This window comes from Marmota flaviventris, chromosome 3 (genome assembly GCF_047511675.1).
Source record: "Marmota flaviventris isolate mMarFla1 chromosome 3, mMarFla1.hap1, whole genome shotgun sequence".
Taxonomy (NCBI): domain Eukaryota; kingdom Metazoa; phylum Chordata; class Mammalia; order Rodentia; family Sciuridae; genus Marmota; species Marmota flaviventris.
Window position 1 is genome coordinate 7,663,796 of NC_092500.1, and position 19,335 is coordinate 7,683,130.

Sequence of the window (19,335 nt, forward strand, 5' to 3'; positions counted from 1 at the left end):
TGCTTTGTGTGCATGTGTGTGTTTAAAAGGCCCCAGAGACCTGGCTTCTACTGTCTCTTGTCTAAATCACTGTGTAATTTGGGCAGGTCATTGGACCCTCTGGGCCCCACCTCTTCATCTGTTGAAATGAAGAAAGGGGAGGCCTGGGATGCTCTATCCTTCAGTCAAAGGCTGATTCCCCTTCTGGGTAAGGCAGACTCTCAGATGAGAACTGGGAAGAAAGCAAGCTGGAGAAAGGGCAGGAAAGAGAGAGAGAGAGAGAGATGACAAGTGTCCCTTCCAGTTCTGCAAATCCCATGATCCATTAGCTGGATGAGGAAAGGAAGGATCTTCTAAAATGTCCTGCGTCATCCACCTTCCTCTTCCCTTTGGGAAGTCTCATTCTCAGGACTCAGTGGAGTCTTAAGAAATAATACTGGGTTGAGTGTGGTGGCACATTCCTGTAATCCTAGTGACTTGGGAGGCTGAGGCAGGAGCATTGAAAGTTGGAGGCCAGTCTCAGCAATTTGGCAAGACCTTCAGCAACTAAATGAGAACTTTCTCAAAATAAAAAATAAAATGGGCTGGGATGTAGCTCAATGATTAAGCTCCCTTTGGGCTCAATCCCCAGGAAGAAGAAGAAAAAGGAGGAGGATGAACACTGGAAAAGGGTGCCTGCGGATCATCCCCAAGGAAAATCCAGACAGATCTGACAGGTCCTAGCTGGAAGCAGCACAAGAATAGCATCAGGCTCACTTTAAAGCATCTCAGCCTTCTCAGGTGATGATTAATTTTAAGCAAACATCAGTGACCATTACTAGAATTCAAATTCTCCACAGTGAGGTGGGGAGAGGACCCACCTCTCAGCAGTTGTGTGAATAGGGAGGTTACAGTTCCTGGGGAGCTCCAGTTTCTCCTCTCTGTGTGTGAAGGAGGGGTGGTTATGATGCCCACTTCCTTTCTGGTTGTAAATATTCAGTTAGTGAGGGTGACATTAAAAAATGAGGGAACTTGAAGCACCTATGACAAGCAAGGAAAGATAAAGTACCTGCCCTAGAGACCCTTCCTGGCTGGGGAGGGAGCCATCAAGAATAGTAATTCTGGGGGCTGGGGATGTGGTTCAAGTGGTAGCGCGCTCTCCTGGCATGCGTGTGGCCAGGGTTCGATCCTCAGCACCACATACAAACAAAGATGTTGTGTCCGCCGAAAACTAAAAAATAAATATTAAAAAAAAAAATAGTAATTCTGGGCAGGTGCAGTGATGCTCCCCTATAATCAGGAGACTGAGGCAGGACGATCATGAGTTCAAAGCCAGCCTCAGCAACTTAGCGAGGCCCTAAGCAACTTAGCAAGACCCTGTCTCTAAAGAAAAAATAAAAAAGACTGGGGATGTGGGCTCAGTAGTTAAGTGCCTTTGGATACTCTCAATCCCTAAATCCCTGGTACCAAAAAAAAAAAAAAAAAAAAAAAAAGAAAGAAAGAAATACTAATTCTGATGGAAAAAACCCTCAGGGATACAGATCAAGTGTTGTGGGGTTTGCAGCTTACTGTGGACACCTGAGGAAGGGTGACTCATTTCTACTAGAGCAATGACCAAAGGCCTTGTATGAGGTGTCATTGGATATGGGCTTTGAAGGCAGAAAGAAGGAAGGTGGGGAAAGGACCCACTTCTCAGAAGTTGTGTGAATAGGAAGATTACATTTCCTGTGGAGCTCGTTTCTCCTCTCTGTGCGGGAGGGAGGGGTGGTTATGATGCCACTTCTTTTCTGGTTGTAAATATTCAGTTAGCTGTGCATGAAAGTATCTGGCCCATGCCTATTTAACTCTGAGTTGCAGGTAAAGCAATGGCAAATGTGGGCTGAGTTGTAAGAGGTAACTGTGGAAAGAAGACTGCATATGTTGATAGCGACTAACTCTGGGAGCCAGAGTTCAGGGCCGTGTTTACTTATCTTTATCCTGTTTTATATGGGTTGGACCCTTTATAGTTAATACATGTTATTTATATAATGGTTAAAAAGTGTTTTGAAATCAGGCATGTTTGGCACACACCGGTAATCTCAGCAACTCAGTATGAGGCCAGAATATTTGGGTTTGAGGCCAGCCTCAGTATCTTAGCGAGACCATGACTCAAAATAAAAAATGAGGGCTGGGATGTAAAGTGTCCTGGGTTCAATCCCCAATGCCAAATAAACAAAGTACTTTATTAAAACAGAAGAGGGGTTGGGGTGTGACTCAATGATAGAGTGCGTAACTAGCATGAGTAAGGCCCTAGGTTAGATCCCTAGCACCCTCAAAAAATAAAACTAAACAGAAGAAAAGCTATTACATTTTTTTTTCTTTTTAGAGAGAGAGAGAGAGAGAGAGAGAGGAGAGAGAATTTTTTAATATTTATTTTTTAGTTTTCAGCGGACACAACATCTTTGTTTGTATGTGGTGCTGAGGATGGAACCTAGGCTGCCAGGCGATGCCAGGCGATGCCAGGCGAGTGTGCTACCGCTTGAGCCACATCCCCAGGCCGCTATTGTATTTTTATACTTTAAACAATTCAAACCTACAGAAAAGTTGCAATGTTCAAAGAACTCCCATATATTCTTCATCCAGATTTATTTAATATTTGACTACATTTGTGCATCTCTCCATGTATGTATATGCACACATTGTTTTCTTAGCTATTTGAGGGCAAAATGCAGACTTCATTCCCCTACTTATATAAGCATTTCCCTGCCTAAAAACAAGAGCAATCTTGTTGAGATATAGAGGAAAAAACAAAGTGCTTTTCCCATTTGCTCACTGAAGAATCAACACAAAATACTTCTGTGACTCCAGATGTGTGTGGGTTTTCTCCCACACATCAAGCAAGCAATTGGTTCTGCAGCAGACACTGGCTGGGTGTCCCCCAAGGATTTTAGGAGTCCCATGTGATGAAAATGGACTCCCCCATTTTTTTACATCATACTTATACAGCCAGTATCATAATCAAGATAAATTTAACATCAACACAATATTATCATTACGAATTTTTTGACCCCAACATCTGTGTTTTCTTTCCTTCTGGGAATTTTTGTGGAACCAATAACAAGATCTCAGGCACTAAATGAGCAGTGAAGGAGATGATGATGATGATGATGATGATTTTAAATTTTTAACATTTTATTTTTTAGTTTTCGGTGGACACAACATCTTTGTTTGTATGTGGTGCTGAGGATCGAACCCAGGCTGCACGCATGCCAGGAGAGTATGCTACTGCTTGAGCCACATCCCCAGCCCCAGGAGATGATTATTATTGACCAAGAATAGGAGCAGGAGCTAACCTCTCAAATCAACTTCCCACTCCTTAGGGGTTAGGTGGTTATAGATATAGGGTAAAAGAAATGAGGGAGAAGAATAGGCTAACAAAGGGGAGAAATATTCATGTCTTTTCTGGGAATGGGCAGAGATTTTTTTCCCTGGGAATTCAGGCACCAGCTCTGTTTTGAGCCTTTTCTGGTTCTTTGCGATTGGTTGTTGTCCTAGTAATTGTCAACTGTCATGGTGCTGGCATGTGTGTGGTTTAACATGTACATGAAATTATAACGAAGTTAGAGGGTGTCTGGCTGTCACTCTGGCAGCCATCTTAGATCCAATGAGGTTCATGAGCCTACAGGAAGAGAAAGTGCTGGCCTTCAGGCATACAGCCCTCGAAAATAAGCAAGATTAGGGTTAGGTAGACATTCGGCTATGTCACTGATTACTGCAGGGTAATACTGTCATCTGATATACAGTCAAATTTTGTTAATTGTCTCAATATTGTCCTTTATAGCAACCCCCACCCCACGGAGACTCATATCCAGGGTCACGTATTGCGCTTAGTTTACATTTCATTTATTTATTCTGCGATGCTGGGGATCAAACCTAGGGTATTGCACATGCTAGGCAAGTGCTCTATCCTTGAGCTATACTCCAGCTCACTTTTCACTTTTAATCAGCAACAGTTCTTCGGTTTTTCTTTGTCATGAAGACAAAGAACAGGTACAGACCAGTTACTACGAAGCATGTCCCTCATCTTGGGTTTCTCGTCTCATCAGATTAATTTGATGCATTACTGAGTGGATGATCCTGCTGTCCTCAGTCGATTACATCCGGAGGCTGCGAGGGATGTCAGTTTGTCCTGCTGTTGAGTTCTCGCGGACCACTTGGTTACGGCGGTGTCCGCAGGGTTTCTCCAGCATCGAGTTACTATTGCCCCTTTTTCATTATCAAGTAATTTGCAGCTACTTATGTAGAAGCCTTCAATGTCCTTTCAATTTCATGGGATCAAAGAAAGGGAGTCTTTTCCTTCCGGAAACGGATCCCTATTTCTTGCTGAAGAGAACAAGCATCACCTCTCAGGTAGCAGCAGCCGTTGTCAATAAAGTTGTGCAAGCGGGAACGCAGACCTCCTCGGAAGGGCGTGGCTAGGCGGCCGCAAGGCCCGCCGGGAACCGTAGTCTCTGGGCGCTCCGGCTAAACACCGCCCTGCGGTCTCGGCTAGAAGCCAGGAGGGCGGGCGAAGAGAAGCGTGGCGCGCCCGGGCGCGGTGCACCATGGGACTGGAAGTTTGCGGCGTGCGCCCCGCCGCGCCCCGCCGCGCCCGCGCGGAAGGACAGGACTTCCCTACCCGGTGGGCCGCGCGCGCGGGGCAGGGGGTGGCCAGCCCGGGCTCGAACAAATCAAATCGAAGGAAAGAAACTGCCGGCTTTCAAAATCCTCCTCCTCCGCCATCATCCGCCGCGGTGCCGAGAGCAGGTGGTGTAGGAGACACGAGTGACGAAAAGCCCCGGGGGCGCAAGCCGAAGGCGGCTGGGCGTCCGGACCGCTGGACAGGGTGCGGCGAGCCGGCCGGACCCGACCCGGACCCTAAATCCGTCCCTGCCGCTCCGGGCGGACGCGCGCGCTCGGGTCGCCCCACGCGGCTGTGTCGCCTGTTTACGGTAGGGCCAGGGTCCCTCTCTTCTCCCGTCACCTGCCTGGGCTGGGGCGCTGGCGCGGCGGGTGTGCGCCGCTGAGCGCCTTCTGCACGCTCCCGGCCTCCGCGGCGTCTGCTGCCGCCCAGCGCTGAGCAGCCGGCGCGGGGAGGCGGCGCTGGCTATTTCACTAGTGGGTAAACTGAGGCCCAAAGAGGGTGACTTTCTCGCCGCAGCCTCCCAGCCCGCGGCTGCCAGCAGTGGCGTCTCACCGGAACGTGGGTGTTAACCTGGAGGCGGTGCGAGTCCGCCAGGGATCCCGGGTGGGGTCCACCGCCGCTGTCACGTTCCGCGGGCCCTCGCGCGTCGCTCCCGGGCCACCTCCTCCCGGCCGGCCCACGCCCGCTGGGGGCCTGCTGGCGCCGCTGCCGGGATCCGCGTGAGTCACCGCCGACACTCGTCCGGATCCCTGGACGTGCATCCAAGGACGCCTTCCACGCGGCAGCCGAGAGCGGAGGGGACGTTTCTGTATTAACCGTTTGTCTTTGCTCTTATGTTGGCCCTTTGCTGACCTTGGGCACACCAGTATCTATGCTTTGGTTTCTCAGTCTTTAAAGTGGATGGGGGATAGCGTGTGTGTGTGTGTGTGTGTGTGTGTGTGTCTGTCTGTCTGTCTTCGTCTTTCTGGACTGAGCCTTGAGAAGTTCTATGTCCTTTCCCCCTGGGCACCCACCACCACCATTTAACTAGCCTAAGATTGTCCCATCTTACATTTGCAGATGGTGATTGGCTTTTAGGTTAATTTTTTTTTTCCCCGTTTCATCTGGTTATTCCTTGTGCACCTTCTAAATGCCAGGCCTATGCAGATAGTGATTCTGCCAAATTATACGTCAGAGCATGTTTTTTCTCTGCTAGAACCCTCTTATCAGTCACTCAAAAGTGAAAACCACGGTTCTTTTTTTTTTTTTGGTGGGGGGGCATTTGAACTCGGGGACACTTGACCACTGAGCCAAATTCCCAGCCCTGTTTTGTATTTTATTTAGAGACAGCATCTCCCTGAGTTGCTTAGCGCCTGGAAGTTTCTGAGGCTGGCATTGAACTCCAGATCCTCCTGTCTCAGCCTCCTGAGCCTCTGAGATTACAGGTGTGCACCACTGTGCCTGGCTGAAAACCAAAGTTCTTAAAATGGCCTTTATGATGAATTTCTTTTTAATTATCTTTTCTCATCTCCTGTGTCCATTCTCTCTTCTGCTCTATGCTCCAACTCCACTGGCTTCCTTGAGTTCCTCCATTCGCCTGTGCGTATTCTATTCCCTACAGAGGAATGCTCTTTCCTCAGGTGTCTGCATGGTCTAATTCTTAATATCCTTCAGGTCTTGAATTAAATAGTAATTCCCTCAAAAGTTCTTCTCTAATTATTGTACTTTAAATTGCAACTCAGGAAAAAAAAACACCTTATTCATTTCCTCTTTGTTTTAATCAAACATACTATGTTGTGTAAAATATATGTTTCAAGAAGGCAGGATTTTTGTTTCATTTACTGCTGTACTCCTTATACCTGGAACAGGGTTCAGTACATAGTAGTACCGTAAATTTTTGTCGAATTGTTAGCGGTGTTTACTGGTGACGAGTCCTTGCTTCCCCACTGCTGAAGTATAACACCAGAGAAGCACGCTGAGGCAAGTTTAGAGTGGAAAGTAGAAGCTTTATTAAGGACAGCAGAAAAGACTATTCCCCTGTGGAAGAGGGGGACCCAAGAGGTGGAATCCTCTTTATAGCTAAGGTCGTCTTTCAGCTTTCCTGAATTTCTGTCCTTTGTTATCTTGAAGTGATAGAATGTAGGTGGGAAGACCCAAAAGGTGAGGGGCAGAAGGGCTGGTGGAGTAATCTGGGCAGGAAAGGCCTGGGGCCATATTTGATTAGCACCTCCCTGTTTGCTGGGGAGCTGCTTCATTAACATTTCTTTAGAATGGGCTCTGGGCCTTGGGAATATTAACATTTCAATTCCCTAAGAGCTGCACTGCTTTCCTGGGTTCAATTCTCAACATGGCCTTCATTTTCAATTGATTTTACTCGATATCAGACCCAGACCCGATTTACCTAACTGCACTAACTACCTATCTTTAAATCTGGCTTCATTATGAATACTAGATTCATTACCCATAAAGTAATTCATGCTTATTGATAAGGAAAAATCCATGGGGGTAGGGGATAGCCTGACTGTTTGAGCCCAGAAGAAGCCTGAGGGTCATAGGAGAATGAGGGGATATCATAACTGAATCTGAGGGCTAGGGATGTGGCTCAGTGGTACAGCACTTGCCTAGTATGTACAGGGTCCTGAATTCCATCACCAGCATCAAACCAAGAGCAGCAACTCTGTCTGAAGGTAAGGAAATTGGGAGAAGATGCTTTCAAGGCAACACCTCCTAGTTTTTTTCTTTATATCACTCTTCCTTGGTCTTGGGTGGCCTGCCATTTCTTCATTGTCCATTCTGCCAGTCTGCTGGGCTCCAGGCTGGAAGAAACAACTGCCCCTGTTGTGATATTGTGGAGTGTGTGTGTGTGTGTGTGTGTGTGTGTATAAATTTGTCATTGTCCAGCTTTCTGGCATACAACTCCTAAAATCTTGAAGTGATGTGACTTTTTGCATGCTATTGAATTGGCTACTAGCTGGTCACCTCTAGTAGCTTCAGAATGGGGCCTGGTCATTAGACCCAGGCAGCATTAGAGGATTGAGATATTCAACCCAATCTCTGAGGAGGGAAGTGGAGCTGAAGGTTAAGCTGATCATCAATAGGCAGTGATTTAACCAATTATGTCTACAATGGAGCCTCCATAAAATCCCAGGAGAACAGGGTTTGGAGAGCTTCTGGATTGCTGAGCATGTGGAATAGGTTCTTGGAGGGTGGCAGGGCCAGAGCAGACATGGACACTTTAAGCCTCTTCTCCCATATTACCGGGTATCGAACACAGGGGGACTTGAGAATTGAGTCACATCCCCAGCCCTATTTAGTATTTTATCTATTTATTTAAATTACTGATGGATCTTTATTTATTTATATGTGGTACTGAGAATCAAACCCAGTGCCTCACACATACTAGGCAAGCACTCTACCACTGAGCCACAACCCCAGCCCCTATTTTGTATTTTATTTAGAGATAGGATCTCACTGAGTTGCTTAGTGCCTTGCTAAGTTGCTGAGGCTGGCTTTGAACTCTTGATCCTCTTGCCTCAACCTCCCAAGCCACTGGGATTACAGGTGTGCACCACTGTGCCTGGCTCTATATAGCTCTTCATCTGGCTGCTTGTTTATGTTTTTTATAATAAACCGTAAATGTAAGTAGTGTTTCCCTGAATTTTGTGAGCTTCTGGAACAAACTGAGCCCAAGGAGGAGTTTGTGGGAATCCTCTTTTAAAGTCAGTAGGTCAGGGCTGGGGATGTGGCTCAAGCGGTAGTGCACTCGCCTGGCATGCGTGCAGCCCGGGTTCGATCCTCAGCACCACATACAAACAAAGATGTTGTGTCCGCCGATAACTAAAAAATAAATATTAAAATTCTCTCTCTCTCTCTCTCTTTAAAAAAAAAGTCAGATGCCCAGGTAAACCAACTTGAGGTTTACATTAGAATCAGAAGTGGGTTCAGTCTATGGGATTGAGCCGTCAATCTGTGGAATCTGACACCATCTGCAGGTAGAAAGTGTTGGAATTAAATTAGAGGACACCCAGTGCTGTCTGCTATAGATGAATTGCTTGGCTCAACCCACACACATCTGGTATTAGAGATTGAGTTTGTTTTCTATATACTGGCCTATTGTGATGATGGCTCTTATGATGTAGAGACTTCTGGTCTCCTAGGAATCCATGAGGGGCTACCATGGCTTGCCCAGTATCCTGGCCAGGGTTAATACCATACTTGCAGTGGGCTTAGCCCTGTGCCCCACCCCCAGAGTCATGCCAGGGTGGGCAGCAGGGCAGTCCTTGGGATGGATGACCTGGATCCCTTAGCCATCTTTGTTCTGTTTGATGAATGGGGCCTTCAGACAGAGAGCCACCAAGATGATCAGGCGGGTGTGTGCTTGGGGTAGATTCTTTGAAGCCATTGATCTGGGACTTAACTGCCATTCACTCGAAGGCAGGGGAAATGGGCAGTTCACGTGGTTTTCCCAATGTCCCTACTAGGGCAGTTTGGCAGAGGAAGACTTGCAGCAGGATAGTTCTTCAGAGGCTAAACATGATCTTTTTGCTTTCTTGGTACTTCCTCCACCTTTCTAGAATGATTCGTTTTCTAATGCTATTTTCATTTCTCCCAGTGGTTTAGCTCTTGGGTTCTCTGTGGCAAGGGGCAAAGGGTCCAATTCCTGAGATGACTGATGTTCTACCCTGAGACCCTCCTCTGTAACCAGTGGTCCCAGGAGACTCCTTTATTTTTTCCATACCAGAGAATGAAGCCACAGGTGCTTGACCACTGAGCCGCCTCTCCAACCCCCTTTAAAAAAAAAAAAAAAAAAAAAAAAAAATATATATATATATATATATATATATATATATATATATATATTTTATTTAGAAACAGGGTCTCACTGAGTTGCTTAGGGCCTCTCTGAGTTGCTGAGGCTGGCTTTGAACTGAGGCTTTGCCTCAGTCTCCCAAGGTGCTGGGGTTGCAGATGTATGCCACTGCCTGGCTGAGACTCATTTCTTTTTGGGGGTGGGTGGGTACTGAGGATTTAGAGACAGGGTCTCACTTGCTTCGTGCCTCATTTTTGCTGAGATTGGCTTTGAACTCGTGATCCTCCTGTCTCAGCTTTCTGAGCTGCTGAGATTACAGGCATGAGCCACCATGCCACCATGCCCAGCTTGAGACTCCTTTCTTAATAAAACTTCTGCTCCTCAGTTTGCAGATCTCCAGGGGAGCCCACCATCGTGGCCAGCATGGCCTCTGAAGACATTGCCAAGCTGGCAGAGACCCTGGCCAAAACCCAGGTGGCTGGGGGACAGCTGAGTTTCAAGGGCAAGAGTCTCAAACTGAACACAGCGGAAGATGGTGAGTGCATTGTACACTTAATAATTGTCAGGCTCTTTGAGCTATATATCTTCAGTATTTGTCTTGGCAGCTCTATGAGTGCCTATCATTGGACCTATTTTAACAGTGAGTCTCAAAGATCAATTGTCCAGGAGTGGGGGTGTAGCTTATTGGTAGATGACTTGCCTAATATGCGTAACACCTGGGTTCAATACCCAGCGCTACCAAAAAAAAAAATTTTTTTTCTTGTGAGTTCACATAAACATCCCTGCTGGTCTGTATGTTCACAATGGGCAATCTCAGGAGGGAATGATAATGAGGGGAACAGTTAGTCCTAAGATACAGCTTCTGATTTCTGACTTTAGCTCTGGTACTCTTCCGATCCCTACCTTCATTCACTCCCATATTCATGAAATATCTGCTACCTTCCTCAGCTGAGGCCCTGGTGGGTTGCATTAAAAAACAGTCTCCCTGGGGCAATGTCGCAGGCCTGTAATCCCAGGGACTTGGAGGCTGAGATAGGATGATTGAGGTCAGTCTGAGCAACTTAGCAGGACTGTCTCAAAATAAATGTAAAGGAATGGGGGTGTAGCTTAGCATTAGAAGAGTTGTCTCGTGTGTGAGGCCCCAGGTTCAATTTTTAGTATCAAAATATATATATTTCAGGGCTGGGGTTGTGGCTCAATGGCAGAGTGCTTACCTGTACATGTGAGGCACTGGATTTGATCATCAGTACCACGTAAAAATATATAAATAAATAAAAGATATTGTGTCCATCTATAACTAAAAAAATTTTTTTAAATAAATAAACAGGTAGTGTTATCCTCATTTTGTGGAAATGGAAGCACTGAGAGATTGATGTGTTGTAAGTCCTTAGCTAGTAAGCACCAGAGATGGTATTTGATGCAGAATCCCAAACTCTACCTTTCTTCACGTGTATCCCTTTCACATCTCATAGCCTGTAAACCAAAACTTTTCTTATTTCATAGATAAGAAAATAGAGGCCCATAAAGGTTGAATGACTTGCCTAAAGACCTGTAGCTAGTTAGGATCAGAGCTGAATTTAAAGCTGTGCTGTAACTTAGTGAGACCCTATCTCAAAAATAAAATATAAAAAAAAACTAGCTGAAGGGCTGGGGTTACTGTAGCTCAGCGGTAGAGTACTCATCTAGCATGTGCGAGGCCCTGGATTCGATCCTCAGCACCACATTAAAAAATAATAATAAGGGCTGGGATTGTGGCAGTGGTAGAGCGCTCGCCTAGTATGGGCGGGACCCGGGTTCGATCCTCAGCACCACATAAAAATAAAAGGCATTGTGTTGTGTCCATCTACACCTAAATAAATATTAAAAATAATAATAATAAGTAAAATAACTATAACTAAAAAATAAATATTAAAAAAAAATAAAAACTAGCTGGGGATGTGGCTCAGTGGTTAAGTACCCTGGGTTCAATCCCCAGTACCAAAAATAAATACATACATAAATACATACATAGGTATATTTTACTTTGAGACAAGATCTCACTTAGTTACTTAGGGCCTCGCCAAATTGTTGAGGCTGGCTTTGAACTCTTATATTTTGAGTGGGAGGATACTGGGATTGAACTCAGGGGCACTCGACCACAAAGCCACATTCCTGGCCCTATTTTGTATTTTATTTATAGAGACAGGGTCTCACTGTTAAGCATCTTGATTTTGTTGGGGTTGGCTTTGAACTCATGATCTTCCTGCCTCAGTCTCCTGAGGAGCTGGGTTTACAGGCATGTACCACCACACCTGTCTTATTGTTTTTGGTACCAGGGATTGAACCCAGGGGAGCATAACCACTGAGCCACATCCCCAGCCCTCTTTATATTTTTTATTTAGAGACATCATCTTGCTAAGTTGCTTATGGCCTTGTGGAGTGGTTGATTTGAGGTTGGCTTTGAACTCATGCCTGCCTCTACCGGGATTACAGGCATACACCACTATGCCTGGTTCCCAGTCCTTTTACTTATTATTATTTTTTTTGATGGTACTGGGGATTGAACCCAGGGGTGTTTACCCACTGAGGCATATCCCCAGCCCTTTTTTATATTTCATTTAGAGACAGGGTCTTGCTGAGTTGCTTAGGGTCTCACTCAATTGCTGAGGCTGGCTTTGAACTGTGTTCTTCCTGCCTCAGCCTTCAGAGCTGCTGGGATTATAGGTGTGCACCACTGTGCCTGGCTACTTTTTTTGTACTGGTATTGAGCCCAAGGTCATTTACCAACTAAGCTACATCTCCAATTCTCCAGCCTTTTTTATTTTTTTTAATTTTTAAAATGCCAGGCAAGTGAGTGACCTCTGAACCCCCCCCAGCCCCTTATTATTATTTTTTTTTTAAAGAGAGAGGGAGAAAGAGAGAAAGAATTTTTTTTTTTTTTAATATTTATTTTTTAGTTCTCGGCGGACACAACATCTTTGTTTGTATGTGGTGCTGAGGATTGAACCCGGGCCGCACGCATGCCAGGCAAGCGCGCTGCCGCTTGAGCCACATCCCTAGCCCCTTATTTTTTATGTTGAGACAGAGTCTTGCTGTGTTGCATAGGGCCTTAGTAAATTGCTGAGGCTGTCCTTGAACCTGAGATCCTTATTTCTCAGCCACCTGAGTTGCTGAAATTACAGGTGTATGCCACCATGCCATGCTTGCATCTCACAGTACTTTTGAGGCCTCTTGGGGTTCAGGCTCAGCCAGAGAAACTGGTTTGGACTTGCCTGGTTGTCAAGGTGTGTAAGCAGCCTTGCTCCCTCCCTTGGGCCAGAGCTGTGTGAGTCCTTGGGTTGCTAGGAACATGGTGATGCACATTCCTTTCTCTCCATAGTGCATCAAGATTCACAGAGCTTCTTCCTATTCTTTCATCTCTTTGAGATCCTTGAATAATCCTTGTGGGAAAGAGGTGACAATGTTGATATTTTATAAATGAGGAAAAGAGAGTAAGGAGATTTAAGTAACTTGTTTAAGGTCATTTATCTGGTAAATAACAGACACAGAATTATTTTGTGTGTGTGTGTGGTGGGGGGTGCTGGGGATTGAACCCAGGGTCTTGTGCATACGAGGCAGGCACTCTACCAACTGAGCTATATTCCCAACCCCCAGAGCCAGAATTTTAACAGAGGTCTTACTGAGTCCTTGTTCCTATGCTTCTGAGTAGATATTCAGTAAACATGGATTTGCTATTAAATGTCATTTATTGAACAGGGTTAGAGTATTAAATTTCATACAAATTGTATCTCAGCTTATCTTTACAAAATTCCTTGAGAGGGCCGAAGATGTGGTTCGATGGTAGAGTGGTTCCCTAGCATGTGCAAATCCCTGAGTTTGATCCCCAACTCTCCCAAAAAATCCTTTGAGATAGGCTTTATCTCCATTTTGGGAAAACTGAGGCTCAAGGAGGTAATACAGTTTGCCTAAGAGCAAACTATAAGTAGTGGAGCTGAGAATTCAGCTTTGGCTGATAATCTGCATAGATGATTTTTCCACTTTACCACCAGTCTGTACATAGTGTCTCCTATCTTGTGGTCACTGGGCACCCAGCCTGTAAGGGACTCCTAACCTGGAGTAGGAATGTGGTGCTCAGACAACAGTTTGTTCATATTCTGAGAGATGTGAACAAAGGGCCTTAGGAAGGTAAGGCAGGGAGAGGGTCACTTTTAGCTTATTCATGGATAATGTGGCATTTGAATTGTTCTTGAAAGATGATTTGAAGGAGAAAGGGCACTGCTGGCAATGAGAACACATGAGTTAGGCTCAAGAGCTGAGACCTAGAGGGTGGGTGGGCTGGGGAGAAAGGAAATTAAAATCCCATAGGGAGGGCAGAGGCCTTTCCTTGTATGTTGTGCTGAGGAACCTGGAGGCTTCAGTGTGAGCCCAGAGGGGACTCTGTATTGGCTGGAAGTGAACCAGGATGGGAGGAGGCCATGGTGCTAGTGAACAAGGCCCTTTTCTCTCCCCAGGAAATCATTTAAGAACCAAAGAAAGTACTTTGTGCTCTATGAGGCAGAGTAACCAGCATACCAAACTTGTTACTCTGAATAGTAGAGGTTGGAAAGAGAAGTCCTATGAGAAGGTCTCCTGATGATTGATTATTCAGGGATGAGTGGGGTCCATCCCTAATCTGTTATGTGAGGAATGGTGGTTTTCAATTTCTTGTAACCCTGCTTGGGTTGAAAACCAGGAGAGAGGCAAGTGCACCTGTGACCCCACACCTCTTGACTCTGCTCTCCCATTCTGGTGCATTTCCTTCCAAGTTTGGTCTGTGCTCCTGACTCTCCTCAGGGCTGAACTTGTGGACAGCACAGTACCCCTGACAATACACTGACATCATGCATACAGTGTGAGTTAGCTCTTTCCTTGGGACCCTAGCATCTCCATCCCCATGTAAGCATTACCTTGAGCAGCCATCCCATCTCACTGACCTGGCTAGTCCTCAGATATCAGTTGGGGCTCCCTTTTGGAGTGGTCTCCCTGTTTGACCTGGTATGCTCCCCGTAACTCTCATTTGTCAGAGTTGTCCTTGTTACAAGCTGCTAGTTGATCTTTTTCCTTGACTTCTAAGCCTTTTGTACATGCCTTGTTTTAGCAGTCATTGCAGAGGAATTATTTGAATAGCTGTGCCCCCTGCTAGGCTTTGAGTCTGTCTGATTCTCCTCTATATATCAGGGTCTGGCTCATGGAGTATGGGCACCATAACCCTTGGAGTATATGAGTGATAGGTGGTTACCAAACTCTCTCCTACCCCAGCTGTTTGTGACTCCAAAAACCTAAAGTACTGTTCTTTGGTCCTGAGCAGCTAAAGATGTGATTAAAGAAATTGAAGACTTTGATGGCTTGGAGGCTCTGCGCTTGGAGGGCAACACGGTGGGTGTAGAAGCGGCCAAGGTCATTGCCAAGGCCTTAGAGAAGAAGTCGGAGTTGAAGGTGAGATTTGCAGAGCAAGCAGGCCTGGGCTGGTTGAAAACAGCCTTCTGCTCACACTGCCACAAAACTCTATGTCCAGATCCTCCCAGGCCCCTGCCTTGGTGACTGTCACCCACACAGTTTCTCTTCCTCTGGCCATCCCAGATCACATAGCACTGACTGTGGTCCCTCTTTTTTGCAGTGAGCATTAGGGTATGCTTCTCGGATGGCATTAGGAGTGCAGGAAGATTGTTGGGGTGACACCTGTGAAAGAAAAACTGGAGAGAATCTTCAGTTTGCAATGCAGATCTGGCACCCTTGAGGAGGAAGGATGTAGAGTTAGCTAGCAAGTACTTCTCTCTGTGAGATTGTTCTGAAAAACCCACCAGCTGGGAGCTCCAGAGCAAGGATTGTCCATTTAAAACAGTCTTGTGATAGGAGAAATGGTCAGGCCTCAGAGCTCCTGTTCTTGTAGTCAGCTGGGTATGTGCTGAAGCCAGAGGCCACAGGTCACTACTCCCTACTGCTGAGTCACATTCTTTTTTGCAGGTTAAATCTAGGCGGTTCCCCTTCTTGGCTAACGCAAAGGGCAATTCAGTCTTCTAGCCCAGGGTTCCCAAAATGGGTTCCACTGAATACCAGTCTGTCAATATGCTCTTTGAGAAAAGTAGAGGTATCAATTCAGAATTTCAGGGGTGATGGGTCAGGTGTGGTGGTGTACACCTTTAATCCCAGCTACTTGGGAGGCTGACACAGGAAGATCACAGATTGGAGACCAGCCTCTACTACTTAGTGATACTTAGTGATATTGTGTCTCAAAGGGGGGTGGGGATGTAACTGTGTTAGAGTGCTCCTGGGCTCAGTTTCTGGTACTGAAGGGGAAAAAAGTTGTATGCCACTGTGTCCAGCCTTGTGTGTACCCATTTTATAAGCCAGAGGAACTGAAGCTCGGGGGTGCTGATTCAGTGCAGGACTGTGATGCCAGGACATTGCAGTGTCTGCAAGTTTGCTTACAACAGAGCTCTTAGAGGGTATTTCCTTAGGAAGGTCATAGTCAACAAAGCCAGGGCCATTTTGCTTTTCTGCCCTCAGCCTAAACAAAAGAAGTCAGCCTGCGCCATGACCTCTGAAGAACAGGAATGGAGGACTTGTGGACCTGGAGGCTGCAGGCCACAATAAGAGTTGAACTTTGGCATGCATGGGCCTTGGTTCAGTCCTCAGCACCATCACCTGTCCACTTTGCACTGAATTTGGCTATTCCTCCTTCTTGGGGTCATTCTGAGAGCCTGGCTAACAGGAATGCTACTTGCATTTTCTTAGCTGGTGCAGACCCAGCTGGTCTCCAACCTGCCTCTCTGGAGGAAGAAGCCCTAAGGCAGGGACAGGGTGGAGCTGCCCTTGATGGCTTTCAGAGACTGGTGGTGTGATGCAAGATACAATGTTATCTGCCCTATGAGGTCTTGACAAAAGTGCACCCCGGGTCACCAGCTGAGATCAAGTTCATGTGAGTTCAAGCTCGTAATGCTCTACTGTTCCCTTGAAGATCATCAAGGTGTAAAGCCTTTCTCAGAGAGGATTTCAGGGTGCGGGGCAGGGAGTGTCTTGGAGTCAGCTGAGTGGTGATTGGGACCCTGTCCTGTGCCCTGGAGTTCCATGACAATCCTTTATCTCATAAGATGGGTTTAGGAAGCTTAAGGGTGAGATACCATTGTCCGGACTATGGATTTCCGGCTGTAGCTCCATGTTCCTGGTCCTAAGGATCCCATGTATGGGTGTAACTTAGCAGATCTCATGTAGGATATATAGCTGAGGTCCCTGGTTTGTGAATGATTGACTTTATTTGAAGGATATGAAAAATTTTTTCTGTAAAAGCTAAATTCCTGTTGGGTGTGGGTAATGCACACCTGTAATCTCAGCTACCCAGGAGGCAGAAGCAGGAGGATCCCAAGTTCAAGAGCAGCCTGGGCAACTTGGTCAGATCTGAAAATAAAAAATGAAATGGTATGACATGACGTAAATGGAATAACTGGGGATATGGCTTAGTGGTAGAGCACTTCCTAGCAGGCACTGGTTCAGTTCCCTGCACTGCCAAACAAAAGTAGAAGAACTTCCCTAGTATGTAAGGCTGGTCTTGGTTCATGTAAGATCTGGATGTTCAGGTGCAAGTGGCTTTGCCAGTGTTACATCAGACCCAGTTTTGGCCTGGAAAAGATAGGGGTTGCCAGGATTTATTTGGGGAGTGGACACAGCAACCAGAATTGGGGAATAGGATTGTCAAAACCAAGCTATGTGGCCTATATCTTTCTAACATTTATTTGATAATTTCTTACTAGATTTGCTAACTCACAAGTAATTTCAAACCAAATATCACTTCTCTAAATGGAAAACCAGTGTGCCTTACAATAAAGGAAGTGAAATATTGTAGTGAATTCCAATTTGACACTGTTGTCACCTAAAGGCTCTGAGCCTGAGCCCTGCCTTTGTTAGGCAAGAAATGGAAGGTAAGTGAGACTAGCCAGTCCCAAATGAAAGGTGGTCCTCTGGAGGTGATCAGCAGGGTTGAAAAGACTTGAAAAAGAACTTTCTTGGTGCTGAGTCCTATATCATTTCATATTTCTCACTCAGGATCATGTCATGTGTCCAGCCAGAGGGTTGGACAGATTTGCGATTTTCTTGACACTTCTCAAGGCACAGGTGTGACTTGAGAACAGGCCTCCAGTTCTACCAGCTCCAACTCAAACTGGTTCAGCTTTTGCTGACAAAACCCAAATTAAGACATCCTGTAGTGCTCAGGTGTCCCGAGGGCACAGGGTGAAGTGGTGCTGTGGGCTTTACTTCAGGCGGCCTGAGGGCTCCAGCTAACTCTTCCCTTCTTTCTCCTGCACAGCGATGCCACTGGAGCGACATGTTCACAGGGAGGCTGAGGTCCGAGATCCCTCCAGCCCTGGTAAGGAACGAGCTGCCACGCTCCCCAGGCCTTCCCAACCTTTTTCTCATACCTGTTCTTTCTGGAGACTTAGTTGTATGTGTCCCCACATATAGCTAAGCCAAGAAATGGAAGCCAGTCCAGTGTCTGCCCTATGTCCTGACCAGAAGTGCAGTGATGAGGACAGGTGGTATAGGGGATGGAGCCAAAGGATGGGGGTTCATATTGGAGGAAGTGGAACTGAGAACAGGTGTCTTGGGGTTTCTCCCCTCACTGTGGTCTTATCTCCTCCCTGACATCCTTTCCTGGCACCACCTCCCTGCACCCTGGGTCCTGCTCCCTCGTGACCTCAGTCCGCACACAGTCTGCTGTGGTTGCTCCATTGTTTTCTGGCCCCTCCCTTTCTCATTCCACTGCTTTTGGTTCTTGTCATGGGTGGCTTCCCTCTGCTTCCTGTTCCTGGGGCTCAAAATGACTAGGGTCACATTCCCAGACTGAGTGTGCACATGTGTATGTTGAAGGGGCATCACACACAACAGAAGGCTTGCCGGGGCACCTGGGAGGGGGCCTGTCCTCCTGGCACAGAGCTGGTCTGTAGCAGCAGGCCTTCGAGGCACAGGTGTGGGGCCGTGGTTGGCATGTGCACCCTGCGCATCCTGCTCCTCCTTGGGTCTTCATTCCTCTGGCCAGCACTGGTGTTCCTTACTAGGGCTGGAGGGATCTGGACAGAGGAATGAAGACCCAAGGAGGAGCAGGGTACACATGCCAACCACAGCATCACCCTTCCTTCCATAGGGCGCTTCAATCTAGCAGACAACTGGGGTCATCCAGGGTGATAGGTGCTCTAATGGGCCCTGGGGTTGGGAGAGGCATTGATGAGGCCCTTAGAGAGCTGGTGGAGTTTGTGCCCAGTCTTGAAGGATGAACAAGACCAGGTGAGGCCAGGTTTCAGAATAAGGTTAAATGAACTCGTGGGTGGTTGATTTTAGGGTAAAGTAAACTTCCCTGTGGCATCCTTGCTCCTGGACTCTCACTGTGCCATTCTTGGTTTTCTGTAATTTTAGCATTAATTTACTTTAGCATGAGGAGATAGTTTTATTTCCACATTCCCTATCACGGCAACGAATCTTTTTTTTTTTTTTTTTTTTTTTAATATTTTTTTAGTTGTCAATGGACCTTTATTTATATGCAGTGCCTCACACATGCTAGGCAGGCGCTCTACCACTGAGCTACAGCCCCAGCCCATGGCAACAAATCTTTAGGTGAGGGTTAAGAGAACTTGGGGCCAGGGAATGGCAGATGCAGTGAGGAGGAATGGACGCAGAGTAAGCAGTTGTGGCCGCCTGAGGGCTGGAGGTTAGCTGGGGCTCATAACCTGGGACCAGGCCTGCTGAGGGCAGGATGGCCAGAAAACATCCTGCTTTGTTGAGTGGTAGCAGGACAGAAGAAATGCCTATGCTTATGGCTTGGGTGAAGACAGACTGTCCCCTCCCACATTCCTGCCACCGTGAGCCATCTGCCCAGTCCCATTTCTGTCTACTGTCTCTGGCAGTCTCCCCTCTGACC

The 19,335-nt window shown here is 46.6% G+C and overlaps 2 protein-coding genes across 2 annotated transcripts in view; both read left to right on the forward strand.

Annotated features, from left to right (window-relative positions):
• The first annotated feature begins 4,541 nt into the window (after positions 1-4,541).
• LOC139705068 (proline-rich protein HaeIII subfamily 1-like) lies at positions 4,542-5,344 on the forward strand. Its single transcript, XM_071609266.1, has 2 exons — positions 4,542-4,928; positions 5,138-5,344. The coding sequence occupies exons 1-2, from the start codon at positions 4,542-4,544 to the stop codon at positions 5,342-5,344; spliced, it is 594 nt and encodes a 197-aa protein (XP_071465367.1).
• Rangap1 (Ran GTPase activating protein 1) overlaps positions 4,639-19,335 on the forward strand; it is a 29,563-nt gene continuing 14,866 nt past the window's right edge. Inside the window, exons 1-4 of the mRNA XM_027926668.2 lie at positions 4,639-4,928; positions 9,796-9,945; positions 14,737-14,864; positions 17,731-17,790. Of these exons, the coding sequence (XP_027782469.1) occupies positions 9,834-9,945; positions 14,737-14,864; positions 17,731-17,790 (300 nt within the window). The 5' untranslated portion in view covers positions 4,639-4,928; positions 9,796-9,833. The remainder of the gene's footprint in view (positions 4,929-9,795; positions 9,946-14,736; positions 14,865-17,730; positions 17,791-19,335) is intronic.